At 30.8% G+C, this 19,452-nt stretch overlaps 2 protein-coding genes and 1 long non-coding RNA gene across 10 annotated transcripts; 1 reads left to right on the top strand and 2 right to left on the bottom strand.

Annotated features, from left to right (window-relative positions):
- Positions 1–593: 593 nt before the first annotated feature.
- LOC120086701 (probable rhamnogalacturonate lyase B) lies at positions 594–6,782 on the bottom strand. The gene is made up of 15 exons (XM_039043464.1): positions 6,642–6,782; positions 6,429–6,550; positions 6,255–6,311; positions 5,929–6,042; positions 5,690–5,809; positions 5,141–5,282; positions 4,376–4,546; positions 4,031–4,186; positions 3,814–3,920; positions 2,932–3,022; positions 2,676–2,817; positions 2,334–2,490; positions 1,725–1,841; positions 1,500–1,629; positions 594–1,001 (listed from the first exon to the last, which is right to left on the bottom strand). The coding sequence occupies exons 1-15, from the start codon at positions 6,681–6,683 to the stop codon at positions 750–752; spliced, it is 1,920 nt and encodes a 639-aa protein (XP_038899392.1). The 5' UTR covers positions 6,684–6,782; the 3' UTR covers positions 594–749.
- On the bottom strand, positions 6,755–15,809 carry LOC120086702 (probable rhamnogalacturonate lyase B). Of its 7 annotated transcripts, none has more exons than XM_039043466.1 (16): positions 15,392–15,809; positions 14,986–15,107; positions 13,772–13,831; positions 13,522–13,641; positions 13,288–13,407; positions 13,057–13,198; positions 11,091–11,261; positions 10,623–10,778; positions 10,449–10,555; positions 10,252–10,342; positions 9,703–9,844; positions 9,467–9,623; positions 9,145–9,253; positions 8,486–8,608; positions 8,093–8,334; positions 6,766–6,892 (listed from the first exon to the last, which is right to left on the bottom strand). In XM_039043466.1, exons 2-16 carry the CDS (start codon positions 15,099–15,101, stop codon positions 6,844–6,846), a joined length of 1,905 nt encoding a protein of 634 aa, XP_038899394.1. In that variant the 5' UTR covers positions 15,102–15,107; positions 15,392–15,809; the 3' UTR covers positions 6,766–6,843. The 7 variants fall into 7 exon arrangements, 5 of the variants coding, with proteins under 5 accessions (XP_038899396.1, XP_038899394.1, XP_038899393.1 ...); XM_039043465.1 differs by having other exon boundaries at positions 8,486–8,612; positions 9,137–9,253; XR_005484293.1 differs by lacking the exon at positions 8,093–8,334 and having other exon boundaries at positions 6,755–6,892; positions 8,486–8,612.
- Positions 13,047–14,119, top strand: LOC120086704. 2 transcript variants are annotated; one of them, XR_005484295.1, is made up of 3 exons: positions 13,047–13,188; positions 13,319–13,568; positions 13,763–14,119. It is a non-coding gene; the product is annotated as an uncharacterized LOC120086704 (long non-coding RNA). The 2 variants fall into 2 exon arrangements; XR_005484294.1 differs by having other exon boundaries at positions 13,340–13,568.
- Positions 15,810–19,452: the final 3,643 nt, after the last annotated feature.

The raw sequence follows: 19,452 nt of genomic DNA on the forward strand, positions 1-19,452 counted from the left end.
CTTTACAACAATTGTAACATCTATAAAGCGGGTCGTACTCGTAGTGTCACCAGGATAAGGTATCTAGCCTTATCCATCTACTACAGACCATTTAGATTATCACTTAAACATGATTTACCTATATATCTCAACATACATGTTTAAACTACAAGATAACCTTGGATATTAATTTGCATTAATGATCAAATAAAACATCACATATTTTATTAGATAAATAAGATGTTTGTACGATATGTGTTCAAATTAGACTGCTCAATTGAAGTGTTTTGAGTGGTTTTGGAGCAAACTACATGTGGGGTAAGTGGTTTAAATTTCTCAACTCAACAAAATTAATACAGCTAAGCATAACTTAGATAGATAGCATATGTAAACATAAGGGGAATATATATATATATATATATTCACTTTTAACCATGTTAAAGTATGTCTTTAAATTCCTATACATTGAAATGAACTTTAGAATTGACTCAATGTAACTGAATTTTTTTAGATTTCAAATTTTGAATTATCATCATCATCATTATTATTATGAGCTTAAATGAGGGGTAAAAAACTCGAACCTTTGACCTCGTAATAAAAAAATATACTTTGTATCAATTGAATTATGCTCAAATTTTGAATTATAAGGTGACATGGGTTAAGCTGATGCAAATATCAATCAGCCAAAGTTTCATAAATTTACAATACTAAGATGATAATAATCATTGAAAGGTCAAATTTTGCAATGTTAAAAGGAAAAAAAGGATAGTTTATGAAGTAGAGGTGTCGGATGGAGGGCCTTCGAGGCGGATATAATCATACATGACGCCATTGAAAGATGAGTTGTTTATAATTTGTGAAAGGAAGATGGTGTTATCTCCTTCCACCAGTAGAGATCCTAATATGTCCACACTGTAGAGTCGATAGAGTCCATGAATTCCATGCCTAGCAATTGTATTGTCATGCCCAATCACTCCTGTTGTAAATAAACTAGGCTTTGCTTCTGGATTATTTACCTGGATCTTTTTTAATAATAAAAAAAAGAATATCAACATGTGAACATTTGATATTTCTTTATAATTACATAAATAAATCTTTCTTCTGGGTTTTTAGTGAAAATTTGAAGTTAAAAGTGTAAACCTTGAAATCTAAGAATCAAATTGAAACAAAACTCAAATCTCAAAGATAAAATTATAACATTTTGAAAAGTAAGAGGCTAAGGACTAAATTGAAATCAAATTCAAAACTTAATGACTAAAAATGTAACATTTTGAAAGCGATAGACCAAATAGAAACTAAATCCAAAATCTAATTCACCTTGATATAAAAGAATCAATAATATTAAAAAGTTAAAAATATGATTATTGGTAATACCTCATTAGTAATGGAAGTTCATTATTTGATCAAATTACAAGTTCATTGGTTTGTTCTAAAAGGAGTACTAGTGGATTTTTTTAATGCTTAAAATCGTTTATGGGCAAATGTCTGATATAGTTAAACAGTGTAACAAGATTGAGTACCTGTAATTCAGCAACATTGGCGGTGGCCAGAGCCACTCGCAACGTATAGGTGCCGCTCTTTTCTATGACATTATCAAGTGTAAACTTGATTTCCCACGTGGTTGCTAAATGGGATCCATCATTTCTCGTTCTGTCATTAATTAAAATAAAAAAAAAGGATAAACCTTATAAACTTAATATATTTTAATACAAATAAACCTACCCCATATATTGGAAAATACTTACCGATTAACATGAGCAAAGAACCAATCTTTTGTGTAATCACTGACACCAACTGTATATACTAAGTCTGCATCAGGATATAACTCTGCATATTTTTCCCACAGTCCATATTGCCTGAATCTGATCAACAGTAAGACTCCAAGAATTTAAGCTTCTAAATTTAGGGTCAATGTTGTTTTCTTTATAATCTTCTTTTAAGCTCGCAACAACCAAACAGCATTAACTTTTATGCTCAGTGATGATTTAGAACTTTCAAGATTATCGATGATTTAGATATTGGGATGGAAATTTTTTTTGAGATTTGTTAAATCACTTATTGACCTAAAAATTTAAGCTTACAAGTGAAGGTAAATTTATTATTATATCAACTAACACTCCACCTCATTTGTAGGCTTAAATATGTAGAAGACCCAACAAGTGGAAATCAATATTAGTTTGAACATAGGACCTCTTAGACCACCTGTTCTTGAAACCATGTTAAACCAAAAGCTTGCTTACATTTATGTAATAATGCTTCCTTCAAATTATTGATATATTCACAAATCGGAGTATCCTAAGGCAAGTGATTACCATAACTGAAACAATATTATGAAGTTAGAAAAGGTTTCATACCTATCCGGATGATTGACATACAATTTGTTAATGTACTTTGGATCAGGATCAGGAACATAGAATTCAGCAGCAGAGCGATCAGGAATTCCTATTTCCCACAATGTCGGCCCATTCCTAGGCGGCTCATAAACAAGATCACCTACGTCCATATCACTACCTGAATCGAACATCAATAGAAATACAAATACTGAATAGAATTATAAGCTTCATACACATCTGAACTCTTAGTCAATGACATATGCTATGCCTTAACCAATTGAATTATGAATGAATTCAATAATAATTTTAACCGTCAATAATCTGAATATACAAATGCAAAACTTTTAGAAAGTGTAGTGAAACCTGCAGAGACACTAATGACAGCATCATAACGGTAGTCACCAATGAAGCCAGGAACCCAAGCATAAAGATTGTAGTCGCCGATGCGTATGTGTTCAATGCTAAACGAGCCATCTGCATCTGTTTTGGTCCAAAACTGGTAACCCTGGTCATGATTCAAATAATATCATTTTCTTTGTTGTCGTTGTTTAATATGTAATGCACTTCAAAAGTTCGAACTTCAATTGTTTGTCAAGAATTTAACATCAATCCTCAGTACCTTGTTTTCGGTCTGCCATGATCCAGCATCTCCTGGTGCTGCCAGTCCCACATATGCATCAGTTGCCAGCATTTTATCTTGATTAACATATCTGCATACAAGTGCAATGAATTGCAAATTATTTAGTCCTAAAATTTCATCTCAAATTACAAGTTAAAATACCATTTTGGTCTCTATGCTTTAAAATTTCTCCTATCGGTCTTCGAACTTTTAAAACGTTCAAATTTAGTCTCTATATTTTCAATAAATCTTAAAAATAGTTCTACTATTAATTTATAATTTACTTTTTCTTTAAAAAAAAAAGTCTATTAAGTTTCCCTCTATAAATGGTCAAACCATGGTGGTTACATACTTAAGATTTAAAATTCTACAAGTTTTCTTGGCACCCAAATGTTGTAGGATCAAATGGGGTACCTCGTAGACTAGCAGAGGTAGCATAAGCTAGCCCGAACATTCACGATTATAAAGAAAAAAAAGTTTTCCCTCTATAAATTTTAGAAATACACTCTTTTTTGGCATGAAACATGTTATTATTATTTAACCAATTTTAAATGATGATAATAATAATTAGGGGAAAAAAATGAAGAAAAAATCTTTGAATTGCTAAATTTAAGATTTGTTAAAAGTAGGGACTAAATCTGGACATTTGGAAACCTAAAAACTAAAATGGAATGTAAATAAAATGGTATTTTAACCTTAGTTGCTGGTACAAAATTTTCAATTTATTATTTAATAAACAGAAAAAGGTTGGCTATAGATAATTCTACTAGCAGTTAACTTATGCATGTGTGTTTCTGTGCATGTATGTATATACGTATAAATCTACCTGTTAACTTATGCATGTGTGTTTCTGTGCATGTATGTATATACGTATAAATCTACCTGTCAAGGACAAATAATTTGCCAGTCAATCTACCACGTTGGTTTGGTGGGGGGAAATCCTCAGAAGCTGGAAAAGAATAGGGCCAGCTTTGAACTTCCTTCGTCATCTGGAAAATAGTTATGTAGAAGATATATTTATAGGCAAAGTTGGGTCGGAAACAACCATTTTCAAGATCAAATTTAAAATATAATCAAAATCCAGCTTTATCATTATAACCTGAGTTTTAGCATCTTCCCACAAAGAAAGTGGATCAACTCCATCAGAAACAGAATTTAGATAGAAAAACACAGGGCCAAAAACTTTCTTCCATGGTTCATCAGGACTGAGCTTCAGCACCAAGTCCTCTCCTGAATAATGAGCGCTGAGGAACATCTGAAATTGTAGCATTTTGATTCATTGATATGCATTTTATATGCCATTTTAAATTCTTTCATTCTCTTAATGAAAGCTCGGTTTATTACAAAAAAAAAAAACTAACTAATATGCATTACATAATTCAAGTTTAAATTCCTCTTCAATTAACTTAAACTTGCTCATTTACCAGAAATGATATGTACTTACAGCAAGAGCATATGGACCCACATGAGAGGTAAGATTCTGTTTGAGGGGTCCACCTGATCTGAACTCACTGCTTGGAGTGATTTGCCAGAAACCCACTGGAGGATCCATGGATATCCATCCATGCACTTTAAGATCTTTATTTTCACAAGAATATTGGTACTTATCATCCACCTACTCACAGGCACGTTAAATGATATCAGATTCTTATAAACTTAGCTTGGTCCATCAAAGCAATTTGTTTCAGTATAGATATTTCTCGTAGATTGAGCACTGTCCTAATTTGATACTTTTTTAGGTTCAGGTATGTTTAATCACCACTAAACTTAAAAACTTAAGTTGATGAGTTACCATAAATTTAATTTTGACATTTTGCTTCACTTAAGGACTTGAAAACTTGTCGAAGGTCCAAGAAGTTGAAGTCAACATTAATTGGAAACAAAATAACATTACAGGAGTTTAAACATAAGATCTTTTACTCTAATACCATGTTAAATCATTACTGAACCAAAAAGCTGAAGTATGTGGATTACGAAAATTTTAATTATATCAATACTTTAACATGGTATATAAGAATGATGAGAACTTCTAAATATGTTTAATTTAGAGACTTACTTACAAAAATATGCAAATGTTTGAACCCAATCATATTTTATTGGATTCCATGTTCTTCAATACTAATATAAAAGCTTAAAGTTTTTGGGTTTCATTATAAAAGAACAGAAAATTATGAGTCAGACAAAGCAATGTCATGAGAAGTAGAAGAACCTCTCCCTTGAACTTGGGTTCTTTAGGATTGACTAGCAATACAGCCTCCGGAAAATCCAAAGGTTTTCCTCTATGACGTAGTCTATCCTCAGGAAGTGGCATGAATCTCCGTCTGTCATCTGCTATGGCCATATAATGAAACCTATATTACAATGAACGAAAAAAACATCATTATTAATTAATGATTCACCGCACAACCAATCGAAAAGTGTGTTTAATATAGCTTACAAAGTGATTTTAGATGATCAAACTTTTATTTTTAAAAAAATCTAAAATAGTATGAAATAGTTCAAAAAATTTGGATCAATTTAAAAATCTTTTTTGATTGAGAGATGAATTCTCCAAAAAATAACGTTAAAAGTGATTAAATGAAATTCTTCAAAATATGTGAAAAATATCTGTTTTGAAAAAAAAAAAATGTCAAATGTAAAACATTTTTATTGAAAATATTTTTCTTTTAAAATGTGCTTAAACTAGGTATTCTAAATTAACGCTAAATATATTGAAGAGGAAGTAGAAACATCCATGTGGGAGTGTATGTTGTCATACTTGTCTTTTCTTAGCTTAAACACAATCCTTGTTTGGGGAAGGTTGAATGGTGGCCATTCCTTCATGTGCTCATAGATGGCATAGGAGTAGAATCCAGAGGAGTTACGAAGCATTATGAACCTGAAAAAGGAACTTCTATCAGTTTTTGTATTTCTTTATTTCTTTTTTTTCAAGTTATTATTTAAAAAAAGAACATAAGGACATAAGGTCATTAAATTCATGATGCAGATTGCAGGCACCTTTTGTCTATATTTAAGGGAACAGCCTCGTCCTTAAATGGATAATTCCTTTTAAATGAGAGCTCTATCTGTTCCTCATTTTGCACAATCACTTCAAATTCTTTTCCTCTCATCCTGAAAACAATTTAAATGTCTTGAGACCATTTCAGCTATACAGTGTCTTTAAGTAGAATTAAAGAAAGCCCATCAATGAACTTTAGATTTTCAAATAGATGCCTCATAAGAATAGAAGAAAGAAAACCTGTAACAGAAGACTACCAAGACTTGAAATGAAAGAACAAAAAATTGAAAATCCAGTTTAATAATTAGTGTTAGTTTCGGCATACTCATCGAAGGTTCCTGTCGTTCCTGGAGTCCCAGAGTTCCACACAAGGTCCCAGTACCTGCATCATATTTCATCAATCAATCTGAGTGAACATAAAGTTTGGAATAAAGTAGACAATCATATAACTAGAGGAAGATAGAGAGACATGATGATAGTAGTAAAGGGAATCATATACCCTCTATGAGCTTCCTTATCATCAACTTCTAAAACATTGTCAATGCTGTTGTATTTTATCCCAGTAACATTTCCATCTGGCTTGGACAGTGTCACTTGCAATATACCATTGTCCATAACTACCTGCAGCCCACACAAATGCAAAACACATCTTCTCATCTCTTAAACCAATTTAAGTGATATTGAACAGAAGAAAGAAAGAATCGTGACTTACATGATGATCCTGAATATCCAATTGGAGTATCTCATTTGCCATTTTTAGCAAAGCCTAATCCCTCGTCCTAGCTGATGATTTCCAGAACTTCCTTACCAGGAAAGAGTTTCCCTTTTATATGTTCAACTGATAGTATTTCCCGGATTTTGTGAAATGACAAGACTTGCAGTCGGAAAAGAAAATATTTATAGTGCCCTTTTTTCTAATCCTCTAAAGCATCTTGTTTCATACATTTAACTTCAACTGCGAATCTGGGAGTTGAAGGAAAGGATGGTAAGTTGCAAGACTTAAAAGAAATTTCATAGTTAGATTTTTCTTGAACAAAAGATGAAGTGTTTTCTAATCTTCTCCCTAACAGCACTAATAAAGAGATGAAGGAGACAGCACTTCAAAATGCCACAAGCAAACGTTATCCCCAAAATGGAAAATCACATATAATGACTGACTTGGAGTGAATTTATAAGATATATTAAATTACCAATTACATGAGTATAGTGTAGCTAACATCTACACGTGATTTCAATTTATCATCCTCAACAAAGGATATTCAACAAAGACAGTTTTTCTATTCAGATGCAACGAATCTTTTTCTTTAACAAGAAATAACTTTAAAATGTTCAAATGATACAAATTCCCAAAAGTAGTGAAAAATAAAATAGAAACAAAAAGAATTCAATAACTAAGTACGCCTCCTTAATAGTTCCTCACTCTGTTTAAAACAATTCTTTTCTATAAAAAGCCAAGGAAGGTGTCAATCTCTACTGGTTGGAACTGATAGGAAGGAGTGACCCTCTTATGCTCTACAAATATTCGATGGTCAATATTGCCTGTGCAAGTCTATTCCTTTCACCCTACAGGACTGTTTGGAGGCCCGTAATGGAATGTGTTTATAATCTAAAACCCAGGTTTGGATTGAGTGTTTTGGGTCCAATTTGTAATACCAAACTCATTTGGTTTCCTTTCAACTCAAACCCTCTTTCCCACGTTTTCAAGCATCACGATCTCATTTCCATTCCGTCCTTGATTCCTCACGCATTCCAACACTCCTTTGATTCTCGGTAATCCTGATTACATTCCAACCTCCCAAACAGCCTCTAAGTTTATTGAATAAAAAATCAGCAGTTTTTTTAGTGTGAAATGGAGAAATAAATTTATGTTGACACATATACATCCATTGATGTGCACACTGAAATCAGTGAAATTTGCTTATAAATAAATGTGTTTTGTAAGGTGAAGTGCTTAATTGTTTGCTTTAACACAAACTATTCACTCCTACAACATGTCTAAGATTTTAAGAAGAAAAGAAATTTCTTTTATTATAATCGAGGAATTGGGCAATTAATCTCCTCGATTTCTCACCAATAAAGGCATATACAGTCGAGACTTCCTTGGTCAGATATGATGAAAATTTTATTGAATGAATCTGTAACAAGTTCAATTGAATTATTTACATTTTGGATGTTAAGGGTCCTTCTAGACGAATATAATCATACATGATCCCTACAAAAGGACTGTTGCTACTTGCTTGCGTAAGAAGAATTGTATTGTTGCCCACCACAAGCTCACCACCCGGAATGTCAACCGTGTACAAACGATAGAGACCATGGATTCCATGTCTAGCTATAGTATTGTCCTTTCCAATCAATCCAGTTGTGAATAATGGAGGAAGTGCTTGTGCATCATTCAGTCGAACCTTAAAGTAACAATATATTTTAGTTTCAAGTAAAAATGGAGACGCACGCTAGAAAAAAGATGAGTTTGATCCTACACCGCCCCCACACCCCAAAACCCCAAAGTGATAGGTCATGAGCAGTCAAATATAAGATAAAGATAGAGTTTCATACTTGTAATTCTGCAGCATGTGCAGTGGCCAATGCAAGACGCAGCCTATATGTTCCATGTGTATCTGGACTGTCAAGTTGGAACTTTATTTTCCAGGTAGTTCCAGCATATTTGTTGTCCTCTATCTTCCTACATTGCAAAAAAGGGTTATAGCCAAAGTGTCTACCAATTCAATTCTATGTTAACAACAATGTTATAGAAATGCTAACAAAAAATAAACATATACAATCCCAAATTGTCAGCCAAAATCTTTTAATTTTTTTAAATTAAAAAAATAATCATAAAAAATAAAGAACAGCTTGAGTAAGTAGATCATTCATTGGTAGTATTCAATGCATCTACTAACAGCCCCTAGAATTGCAGAATACACCGCACAAGCTATCAAAGAATGCATAAAAAGTAACAGCAAACTCAATGATAGATAATTGAGAAGTATAAGATACAATCACTATCCATTAAATAAAATGAGCTAATTTCAAGTGTTTGAAATATTGTGCATTCATTTCTGCATTTTGAACGTTACTGATATATGCAAAATGAGATAATGCATATCTCACTTTTATGATAGGCCAATTTTACAAGATTATTTAGCAACAAAAAATCATTGAGGAAAAAAAAAAGAAAACTGCAAGAAAAGTTTTGAGGAAGGAGACCTGGTAACCTGTGCAAAGAACCAATCTTTTCTATAGTCACTAAGGTCGACTGTATAAACTAGATCCTCGTCAGGATATAACTCTGTGTATCTTTCCCATAATCCATACTGCCTAAACCTGGCATAATAATCGATTGAGAAAATTATCATAGAAATATAAGTAAATATTGAAATAAAACTATGGCACGACACCCCAAACATGTATAAAGAAGATAATATTAACTATCATCAGACTACACATCACTCCAACAGGCTACTTTACACCTATGCAGCTATGCTAAAAAGGAAAAAGTTCTAAAGAAAGAAAAGTGAAAACTCCCAAGGAACTTACCTATCTGAATGATTGACATAAAGTTTATTAATATACTTTGGATTAGGATCTGGCACATAGAATTCTGCAGCAGTACGGTCAGGAATGCCTATTTCCCACAATGTTGGACCATCTCTTGGGGGCTCAAAAACAAGTTCTCCCACATTGATATCACTGCCTACATACTCAACGAGATTAAAATACTAATCATACACGCAGTGAAAGCATGAAAATAATGATGGAAGTGAGGTTAAAACCTGGGGTTACGGCGATGAAAGCGTTGTATTGGTAATTGCCAATAAAATTGGGGACCCATCCATAGAGACTATAATTTCCGCTGCGAACATTATTCAAAGAGAAAGATCCATTCTGATCTGCTCTAGTCCAGAATTGGTAGCCCTGAGTTGCCAAACGTGTTGAAGTCAGCCATAGGTCATCAATAATTTATGAAATGAAAAAAAGATTTCCGCTCATGCCACTGACAGGGAGAAGTTTTAAGGGGCATTTGCATCTAACCAGCAATTTAAGAAGTGAATTTTTAGAAAACCAGCCTTCAAAGTACGATAATCCCAATAGTAGTAAATGATATAGATTGAAAAAGTCAACTATTATCCGAGTAAGTCAACCATTTAGCTAACCAAACATACATAATCGACCGCTAGTTTAATTATCCTCCAACTATTCGTAACAATTATTAAATAATACTATCTTTAACTAAATTCGACTATTTTAATCACAATTATTATTAAAAAGAACATGTGCAAGCAAATTGGATGAGTATATAAGATTCTCAGATGTCGCTGCACCTTGCTTTCGGTTTGCCAAGAGCCAAGTTCTCCAGGAAGTGCCAACCCCACATATGCACCACTTGCAGGCACATATTCATCACTCACATATCTAAGCAGGACGAAGAATTATGAAATTTAGAAAAGAAGAAAAAAAAAATTCTCATTTATATTTTCTTTCTTGCTCTCAGAATTGCAACAAACAGATAATAAGCTACCTCTCCCGGATTATCAATCTGCCGTTGACGGTGCCTCGTTGATCGGATTTGGGAAAATCCTCAGAAGCAAGGAAACCGTAAGGCCAGCTTTGAACTTCAGCCATCATCTGAAAATGACAGCTCCATTTAGATCATTGCTCATCGATTCATCGATCTTTATAAAAAATTATATACCTGTTCTTTAGCATTTTGCCAGAGTCTAAGCGGATCCTCTCCTTCAGGAAAGGAATTAAGATGGATAAAGATAGGACCGAAAACCTTCTTCCATGGCTCATTACATCCGAACTTTACAACCATATCCTCTCCTGCGTAATGAGCACTATGAAAAACCTAACAAATACAATTACCATTACGTTCCAGTCTTCCAGATGTTAAAACGATTAGTTCAATAGCCATAATGGAATTCGTCAAAAACATAATCAATCATCAATCATCGTGTACATTTCAAGCCTGATTGGAAGGCATTGATCAGGTTCATTGGCAAACTTCTGGACTGAAATTACTTTGTAACTCAAATGAAAGCTTCAATAATCGCAAAATTGCATGAAAAGAGAAGAAAACTAATTGCCAATTGGAAATATGATCCATGAGAGAAGGAAGAAGAGATGAATTTCAGTTGAAGATGGAGCAGAGAGCACTCACAGTAAGGGTTGTGGGACCGACATGGGAGGTGAGAAACTGTTTGAGGGGTCCACCGGAGCGGAACTCCTCGGTGGGTGCGATATGCCAAAAGCCAATGGGCGGGTCGGTGGATATCCACCCGTGAACCCGAGCGTCTTTGCTTTCGCAGCCGTATTGGTACTTGTCATCCACCTGCATCGGTAGTTATTAAATGAAATGACCACTCAAATTCCTTACCCCTAAAAATTGAAATTATAAAAAAGAAAAGGAAAAAAATAATTACAATTATTCATATGTTAAACTACCATTTGGGTAATACTTCGATATACTCAGATACCCATATCTATGTATCCCTTATCATTACTGTAAAAATAATAATAAAATAGTTCAAAAAAATAAGTAAAAAGAATTTGTCACATTTAAGTTGTGAGATACACAGAGATAGATGATGTTTAAGATGAACTTAAGTATTTTTCTTACCGTTTTAATCCTCATAAAAATTAATAAAAATAAGGTTAAATTATGTATCTAAAGTTTTTATATATTTGGTATCTGGATTTTTTTAAGGGATAATTCCAAATATAACAACCATGTCAAAATTATTAGCAGATATAATATAGTGGAAAAAAATATTTTGATATAACACATATACCACAGTGTATCAATGATAGACTCGATTGTTGATAAGTTTATTAGGGTTATAATCTATCACTGATAGATTTTGTTAAATTTGCAATCATTTAAAAATATTGTTATACACTTATTTATTAGCCCTAAAATATTATCCATTTCAACTACTGTTTTTTTAAAGTGTCTAATAGGTTAATAATTTTTAATTTTGTGTTTAATAGATTCATAAACTTTCAATATTATGTTTAACACATCCATACATTTTTTTTTTAAGTTAAAGGTTAAGCTTAAAAAAAAAAAGTTTAAGGATTATATTTGTATATTTTGAAAGTTTAAGGGTCAAACAAACACCGATCTCAAAGTTGGGACTAAATTTGAAAGATAACCTAAAAATAAAAATACCTAATTGAGATCATTGTCAAAATTAAGGACCAACTTCTCATTTAACCGAAGGTTCTTAGCTTATAATTTTAATAAATTACAAGTTTAGACTCTAAACCTTTAAATTCATGTCTATTTGGTCTATTTTTTAAAAAAATGTCTAACAAATTTATCAATTTTTAACTATATGTCAAATAGGTCCCTAAACTTTAAAAATATCAAATATATCTAATAGATTGTTGCATTTTTTATTTTATGACTAATAGATTCTTGAACTATCTAATATTTTTTTAAAAAAAAAAATCACTAAAGTTATTAAAAAAAATAAATAGAAGTTTTAGTGTTTTATTACATATAAATTTTAGTTTTAAATCTAATAAACCAATTAATTTTAAAAATTTTAGTATGGGTAAGAATATATAAGAGAAAAAATGAAAATTTATGGATTCATTAATTTTTTTTAATTCAAAAATTATAAAATACAAAATTAAAAGTCTGTAGCCTTGCAAAAACACTTTTTTAAAAAAAAATTATAACAACACTTTTTAAAGTTTAGGTTCTTTTTACACAAATTTAAAAGTTTATCGCCTATAATTTAACCAAATGAAAAATAATAATAATAATAGCCAGTTGACCGACGAATTATAATGAAAAAGAATATATATCCGTTTGTTTCAAAAATCTTCTTTATGTTTTCAAAATTTGTAATATTATCAAATTTTTATAAACAATTTAGAAAATATATTCTTGGAGTAAAAATTCTTTATAATTTTATATTGAAATTGAGATATGAAATAACGAGGAGAAAATTTCATTTTAGGTCCTAACATAATTTCAAATCTTAATTTTTATTCAAAATTCTAAATAATTTGCATTTAAAAAATAATTTTGAAACTCTACCAAAGATTCAACTTTTAAAATTATAGAATTATTTTTAAAACAATTGGTTATTTGGCAAAGAGGATAGTAGAAGCACCTCTCCCTTGAACTCTGGTTCTATAGGATCGACAAGAAGTACGGCCTCCGGATAAGCTAGGGCTTCCCCTTGCGGTGGCTTCCGATCGTCGGGCAAAGGCATGAATCTCTGTCTCTTATCTGCTACAGCCATGTAATGAAACCTAAATCATTCAAAATTTGCCATTTCCATGGTTTATTCAATCTCATTTTTTTCAAATCGAAACGAAATTTGAAACTGTGATTTCTTTACTTGTCTTTTCGGGGCTTGAATACGATTCTAGTGTTGTCGATGATAAACGCAGGCCATTCTTTCAAGTGTTCGTAAATGGCGTACGAATAGAATCCTGATGAATTACGAAGCATCACGAACCTGTAAAAGAAGAGCAAGAAGATTTCGATTTTTCGCCCTTAATTATTCGTTCGTTGCCCTGATGATTAATTTCAAATTCTGAGAAATTTTGAGAATCGTTTATGTTTGATTTACCTTTTGTCGATGTTTAAGGGAATGAGATCGCCTCCGGTGGATGAATTGTAAGTTCTGCTGAATGAGAGTTCTATTTGTTCATCATTTTCTACAATTACCTTGAAATCTGTTGCTTCAAGTCTGTACATAAAAATGCATTTGCTTCAGATTTTTCGAAATTCTATCGGATTATGTTTATTACTTTTATATCTTCACCAAAAATCAGGAGAAATTTGATAACTGGAAGTGCTGGTTTTTTCAGGAGACTTACCGATCGAAAATGCCCTTTGTTCCTGAACTTCCTGCCAGATTCCAAACGATGTCCCAATATCTGAATATTCAATTCAGCGCATAAAATCACAAGGCATTAGCTCTCTATTGATATTTAAGTAAATATTGTGTTTGGATTATTATTTTGTTTTTGAGATCAGCATAACTCAAGTAGTTAATTCAATACCATAGTTCAATTAGAGGTTGATTTTCTCATTCTTCTACCAGAAAAAAAATCACTTTTAAAAACAAATAAATATTTTTTACTTTTTAGGTGTTAACTACTTTATATATGTAAGGGAAATAAAAGGTTAGTAAAGAATCCGGATGATTTAGACCTTTTTAGTAAGCCATTTAGTTTTTTCTTTTTTTTTTTTAATTTTTTAATTGTGTTTATTTTCTATCTTTTTCTTTTCAATAGGAGTGTACAAGGCTGAGTTGTGTCTGTATTTTGTAGACCAACTCGAAAATTTGGGTTCACTTTAAATGAAAGGTTCATTTTTTAAGGGTCAACCCAATCTAACTCAACCTAAAATTTTTGGGTTGATCATCGTTTTTTTTTTTTTTTTTAATTTTGATTGGCATATTCTTTTTTTTAACATATAGTCCGGTCGGGTGAACCTGACTGGATAACCAGAGAATCGACCAGGATTTTATTTTTTAACACAATCTAACCCAAAATAAAATCTACGGAAACATTCGAATTGCAAATTTTTAAAAATTACTTTTTTTAGAAAAAAAAAAATCTAAAGGCTCTATTTGGTTACGTTTGGTTTTTAGTTTTTGTTTTTAAAATTTGAGCATATTTCATCTACATTACTTAGCATCTTTATTAAGTACAATGGTTGAATTATTAACTAAATTTCAAAAACAAAATTAACTTTTTAAAAATTAACTTTTTTTTTTTGACTTAGTGTTTTAATCCATTAGTGAAAGGTAGATAACAAATAATGAATTTTGAGGGTGGTAGTAGTATTCATAGACTTAATTTTCAAAAACAAAAACAAAAAACAAAATGATTACCAAACGGGGTCTAAAATGTTAACTTTTGTTTTTAAAATTTGTTTAAAAATTCAAACACTTTTAAATTAAAATCACACTAAAGAAATAATCAGTAAGTAAACATAAATTTCAAAAACTAAAACTAAAAGCAACCCCGACTAAAACTAAAAACAAACTCGTTACACCGAGCTTTAGGAAATTAGAAACAATTACCCTCTATCATCTTCGGCATTGCCAACCTCAAGCAAGTTTTCAACCCCTTTGTATTGTATTCCAATGACCATACCCTTTGGATTCGACAAGTTGACCCCGATTATGCCGTTGTCCATTACAACCTAGACCAATACAATAGTAAATGCATCATTCAAGGTAGCTTTGTGTTATATATATATATATATATATATATATATTATATATATAATAATTTAGTCTTAATTAAAATAGGTAAAATACTTTTCTTGTACTCTCAAATTTCATTCCAAATTTTCAATAATTCTAATTTAAAAATTAATATTAGCTTAAAACATTTTTCTTTGAGTGGGCGACAAAGAAAACTACACCCAAATTTTTTTTCTTTAAAAATACTATAAAAAAATAGATAGAGCGTTGATAACATTACATGTTGGTCGTGAATGCGTAATCGCAGGAGGAGGTGGCGCCGCGTCGGGGTCGCGTCCGTCGGCAGCGGCGGCCGTCGAGAAGTTTCATCGACGACAATGAAGAAGAAAACTGGCGCAGAGCCTCAAGAGGAGGCTGTGTTGTTGTTGTTGCAGAGATGAAGGGCGCGTGAAAGTAAAAGAGAAGAGAAGAAGAGAAAAGGCAAAATAAATTTGACGGAAATTTTTTACTGTTTTTCATTTCCCTCAATTTTTTTCGAAATTTTCCTACGTAAAGACAATAAAAATAAATAAATAAATAAAAAGTTTAATTTCAGACAACTTAGAAGGGAACCTTTGTTTTATCTTTATAGCTCGGCTTTGTTTACTTGAACCAAAAGGCAAATCATTCTCTCTTTTTTCTCTCTGTTTTTCTTTTCCTCCTCGTGAACTCCTTGCTTTGTCGTCACCTTCTGTTTGCTATATATATAACAAGAGAGAGAATGAATATAATTAAGTTTAAATTTTTATTTAAAAAAGCTGATTTTTAAATTTTCTTTTTAGTGCATAAGTAAAATAGGAATGAAAATATGAGATTAGGTGTAATTATCAGGATTAATTATAAATTAAATTTAGTTTTTGTTATTGAAAAAAAAATAGAATTTAACCCATATACTTTATACTCGAATTTAATCATGTTATTATTTACTAGATTTTATGAAACCAAATTTATAGAGACTAAATTCTTAATTTTCTTCAAAATGGTAGAAACCAAATTTACAATTTAACAGTATAATCATTGATATGGAATATTTATAGATTTTCTTCCTCAAAAAGATATTAATAGTAATAAATCTGCAGAGATTTCATCCTAGGAAGGAAGAACATTAATTGTGAATTGATGGTGAATTTTTAATTTGAAATTGGTTGTGATTGTTATTTTTATTAATATGGAAATTAGCAGTTTAATTTTCGTTTTGACTCTTTTTATATTAATAACGTAATAAATTATTGATTTTTGATGTTGACGGAGATTATTATACATTCTTCTTCTTTTTATGGAAAACTTTTCCACAGCGCGACAATGCCGTAAGTTATTGCTGCACTTTATTGCCCATGATGAAGGAATATACAATTCAATTTGTATTGGGGATCAAACTAATATAATAAAGTTTGAGTCGTGATCAACCCAACCACGACTTCTTAATTTTATTTATTTATTTTTTTTTCACAACAACCACAGTCAACTAACATATATAGTATGCATGGGCAATTAAGAGGTACATATGTGATTCGAATTTTTCAAGATTTCTTTAAAAATTATAGCTCGCGAAATTACTAATTTAACTCGAAAAGTTGTAGATGTTGTTGGGAATACATACGATCAAAGTGCCACATTGTCTAGATAAGAAGATGATCGTGTAATTTATAAGAAATGATAATTATCTCTAATGATATAAGGTCTTTTAGGTCAAACCAAAAAGTAAAGTCCTAAGAGTTTATTTTCCAAAAAGTGAACAAAAATATCATATAATTGTAAAGATATGTGGATATATTTTCTATAACAAGTAGTATCAGAGTCATGCTTCTAACTTAGTCATGTTGGTAGAATCATCAGATATTGAACAAAAATGTAGTGAATCAAAGTAGTCCTACATTGACTAGATAAGAGGTGCTCATGAGTTTATAAGAGATGACAACTATCTTCAATGGTATGAGTCATTTTAGATAAAACCAAAAATAAAATTACAAGAGCTAATGTCCAGAGTGGACAACTTCATATAATTATAAAGATATGCGGTAGCCTCTTACTATTTACACAAAATTAATGTTTAAAAATTCGATGAACTTTTTTTTTTTAAGTTCATGAATGAAATATTAGATGTAACTTTAAAATTATAAACTAAACCATAATTTAACCCTTTTAATTTTGTAGTGATCCTTCTTACTTGGTTATGCATTAATTAAGAGCTAGTTGGTTGTATGTAGTTTTATTGAACAATTATACTGTTCTATAGAATTATGGTCCTTTCTACAAGAGTTTATAACTTTAGAAGGAAAAACAACCCTAAGTACTCTAGAGTATACCCATTAAGAATGGATTAAAATGAGTTACATCTCACATGCTTCTCACATCCCATTCTTTATTTTTGAAAACAAAATAATTGTTTAAACACAACTCCAAAATTGCTTTCCTTCCTAGACTTTTTTAGGAGTGATTTTAAAATGGTTAAAAATCATTTTTGTCATTTTTAAAATTACTATAAAAAGATATTTTGTAATGATTCAAAATAAATTTTGATGAAATGAAAATTAATTTTAAAAGTATAAAATTAAATATTAAATTAATTTAAAGTGATTAAAGACGTGTTTCAAATTCAACATGACAAAAATGATTTTAATAATTTTGAAAAAATACTCCAAATATATGTCATTAGTCAACTTAAAATACAAAGGTTTATAATATATTATCTCATTTAAAGTCGAAAATTCAAATCCACGTACGCACTCAAAAACCAAAATTTAAATTAAAAAAGCAGCCCATTGAACTGAAGATTATATTAAAATTGGAGGTAGAAGAGGGGTGTTAACGGTGTGATTGTTCATGCACGACACCCTCGCATGAACAAATGGGTTTCCCCACAAGCAATTGCTTGCTGAGAGTTATTTTAGTTACACACGGGAATATTGCAAAAAACTAATGATAAATGACAATAATAAATATACATAAATAAATAAATTTCCAAACCACGTTTAATAAGCAATAATTTTTTGTGTACATTTAGTTTATGTTGCACCAAATGGCTGGAAATAAAATGATGCTACAGCCTACCTGCTGAAAAATGAAAAAAGAATTACAGTTTAATCACCATTTGGTATTTTGTTTTTTAAAATGAAATTTTTTTTATTTTTTTTACGAATATTTTGTCAATCGAACTATGTTCATTTTGACGTCTTCAATTTTTATAAGATAGTATTTGAATTCTAGCTAAAATTTGAAAACAAAAATGAGTTTTTATAAAAGTTTTTTTTTCTTTAGTTTTAATAACTTTAACATGAATTTTTAAAACATTATAAGAAAGTAAATAAAAAAAGAAAAGAAAAGAAGAAAGAGAGAAAAAGAAAGAGGTAGAAATTGTATTTGTAAGTTGAATTTTCAAAGATAAAAAATTAAGTTCCATTTGGTAATCATTTAGTATTAATTTTAAAAAATTGTGTACGTTTCACACAATATCTTAATCACGATTTTCAAATTTTTAGGTAAATATTTAAACTCTTAGTGAAATTTAGAAAACCAAAGCAAGTTTAACAACCAAATAATTACCTTACAAATTCTACTTCCCAATTTCGCAATATCTAATTAAGAATAATTCTAGGCTCTCTTCAAGAATCGACTCCCATTTTTCCATATCTGAATTGGAACTAAAAAAATTAAAAATAAAATAAAAATAAAAACACCAGACTTTCGACAAGAGGAAGTTGCTTACCAATAAAGATAGTATATCTAAATAACAATAAAAGTTGACGAGAAATACTTAAGTCATGTATGAGCTGTACCTATTTTCGTACAGTCTTTTAATATGGCGATTTTTTTCAAAAAAATATTTTTTTTGCGTAAAATAAAGAACGTAGCCTACACTTAAACATTGCTCAAAGTTAACTTCCAGCATGTGCGTACTCTCTTCTAGCAAAATTAATTTTGTGATAATAAAATTACATCCTGACAAGAACCAAACTCGTAACATTGACCATATATGAGCAAATTCCATCGCTGGACAATAATAGGTCTTCCTCTCCCTCTCATTTTCAAGCAAACAATTTTTTAACAAAAAGTTGATTCAAACGTATAAAGGAGTGGATTTATTATGGATCGAGCCCCCTCAACTTTATGTTCTTTATATTATATATATATATATAAAATTGGCATAATATCAAAACTACTAGCTAGTTTAGTAGCAAATTTACCTTTTAACCCCCTCTAGATCAAAGTTCAAGTCCCACTATTTATATTTATTTTTACTAAATCATATAAAGCCCCATGTCAACAAAATTTCTAAATCGGCCATTAAACTTATACAATGTG

Source organism: Benincasa hispida, chromosome 9 (genome assembly GCF_009727055.1).
Source record: "Benincasa hispida cultivar B227 chromosome 9, ASM972705v1, whole genome shotgun sequence".
NCBI lineage: Eukaryota > Viridiplantae > Streptophyta > Magnoliopsida > Cucurbitales > Cucurbitaceae > Benincasa > Benincasa hispida.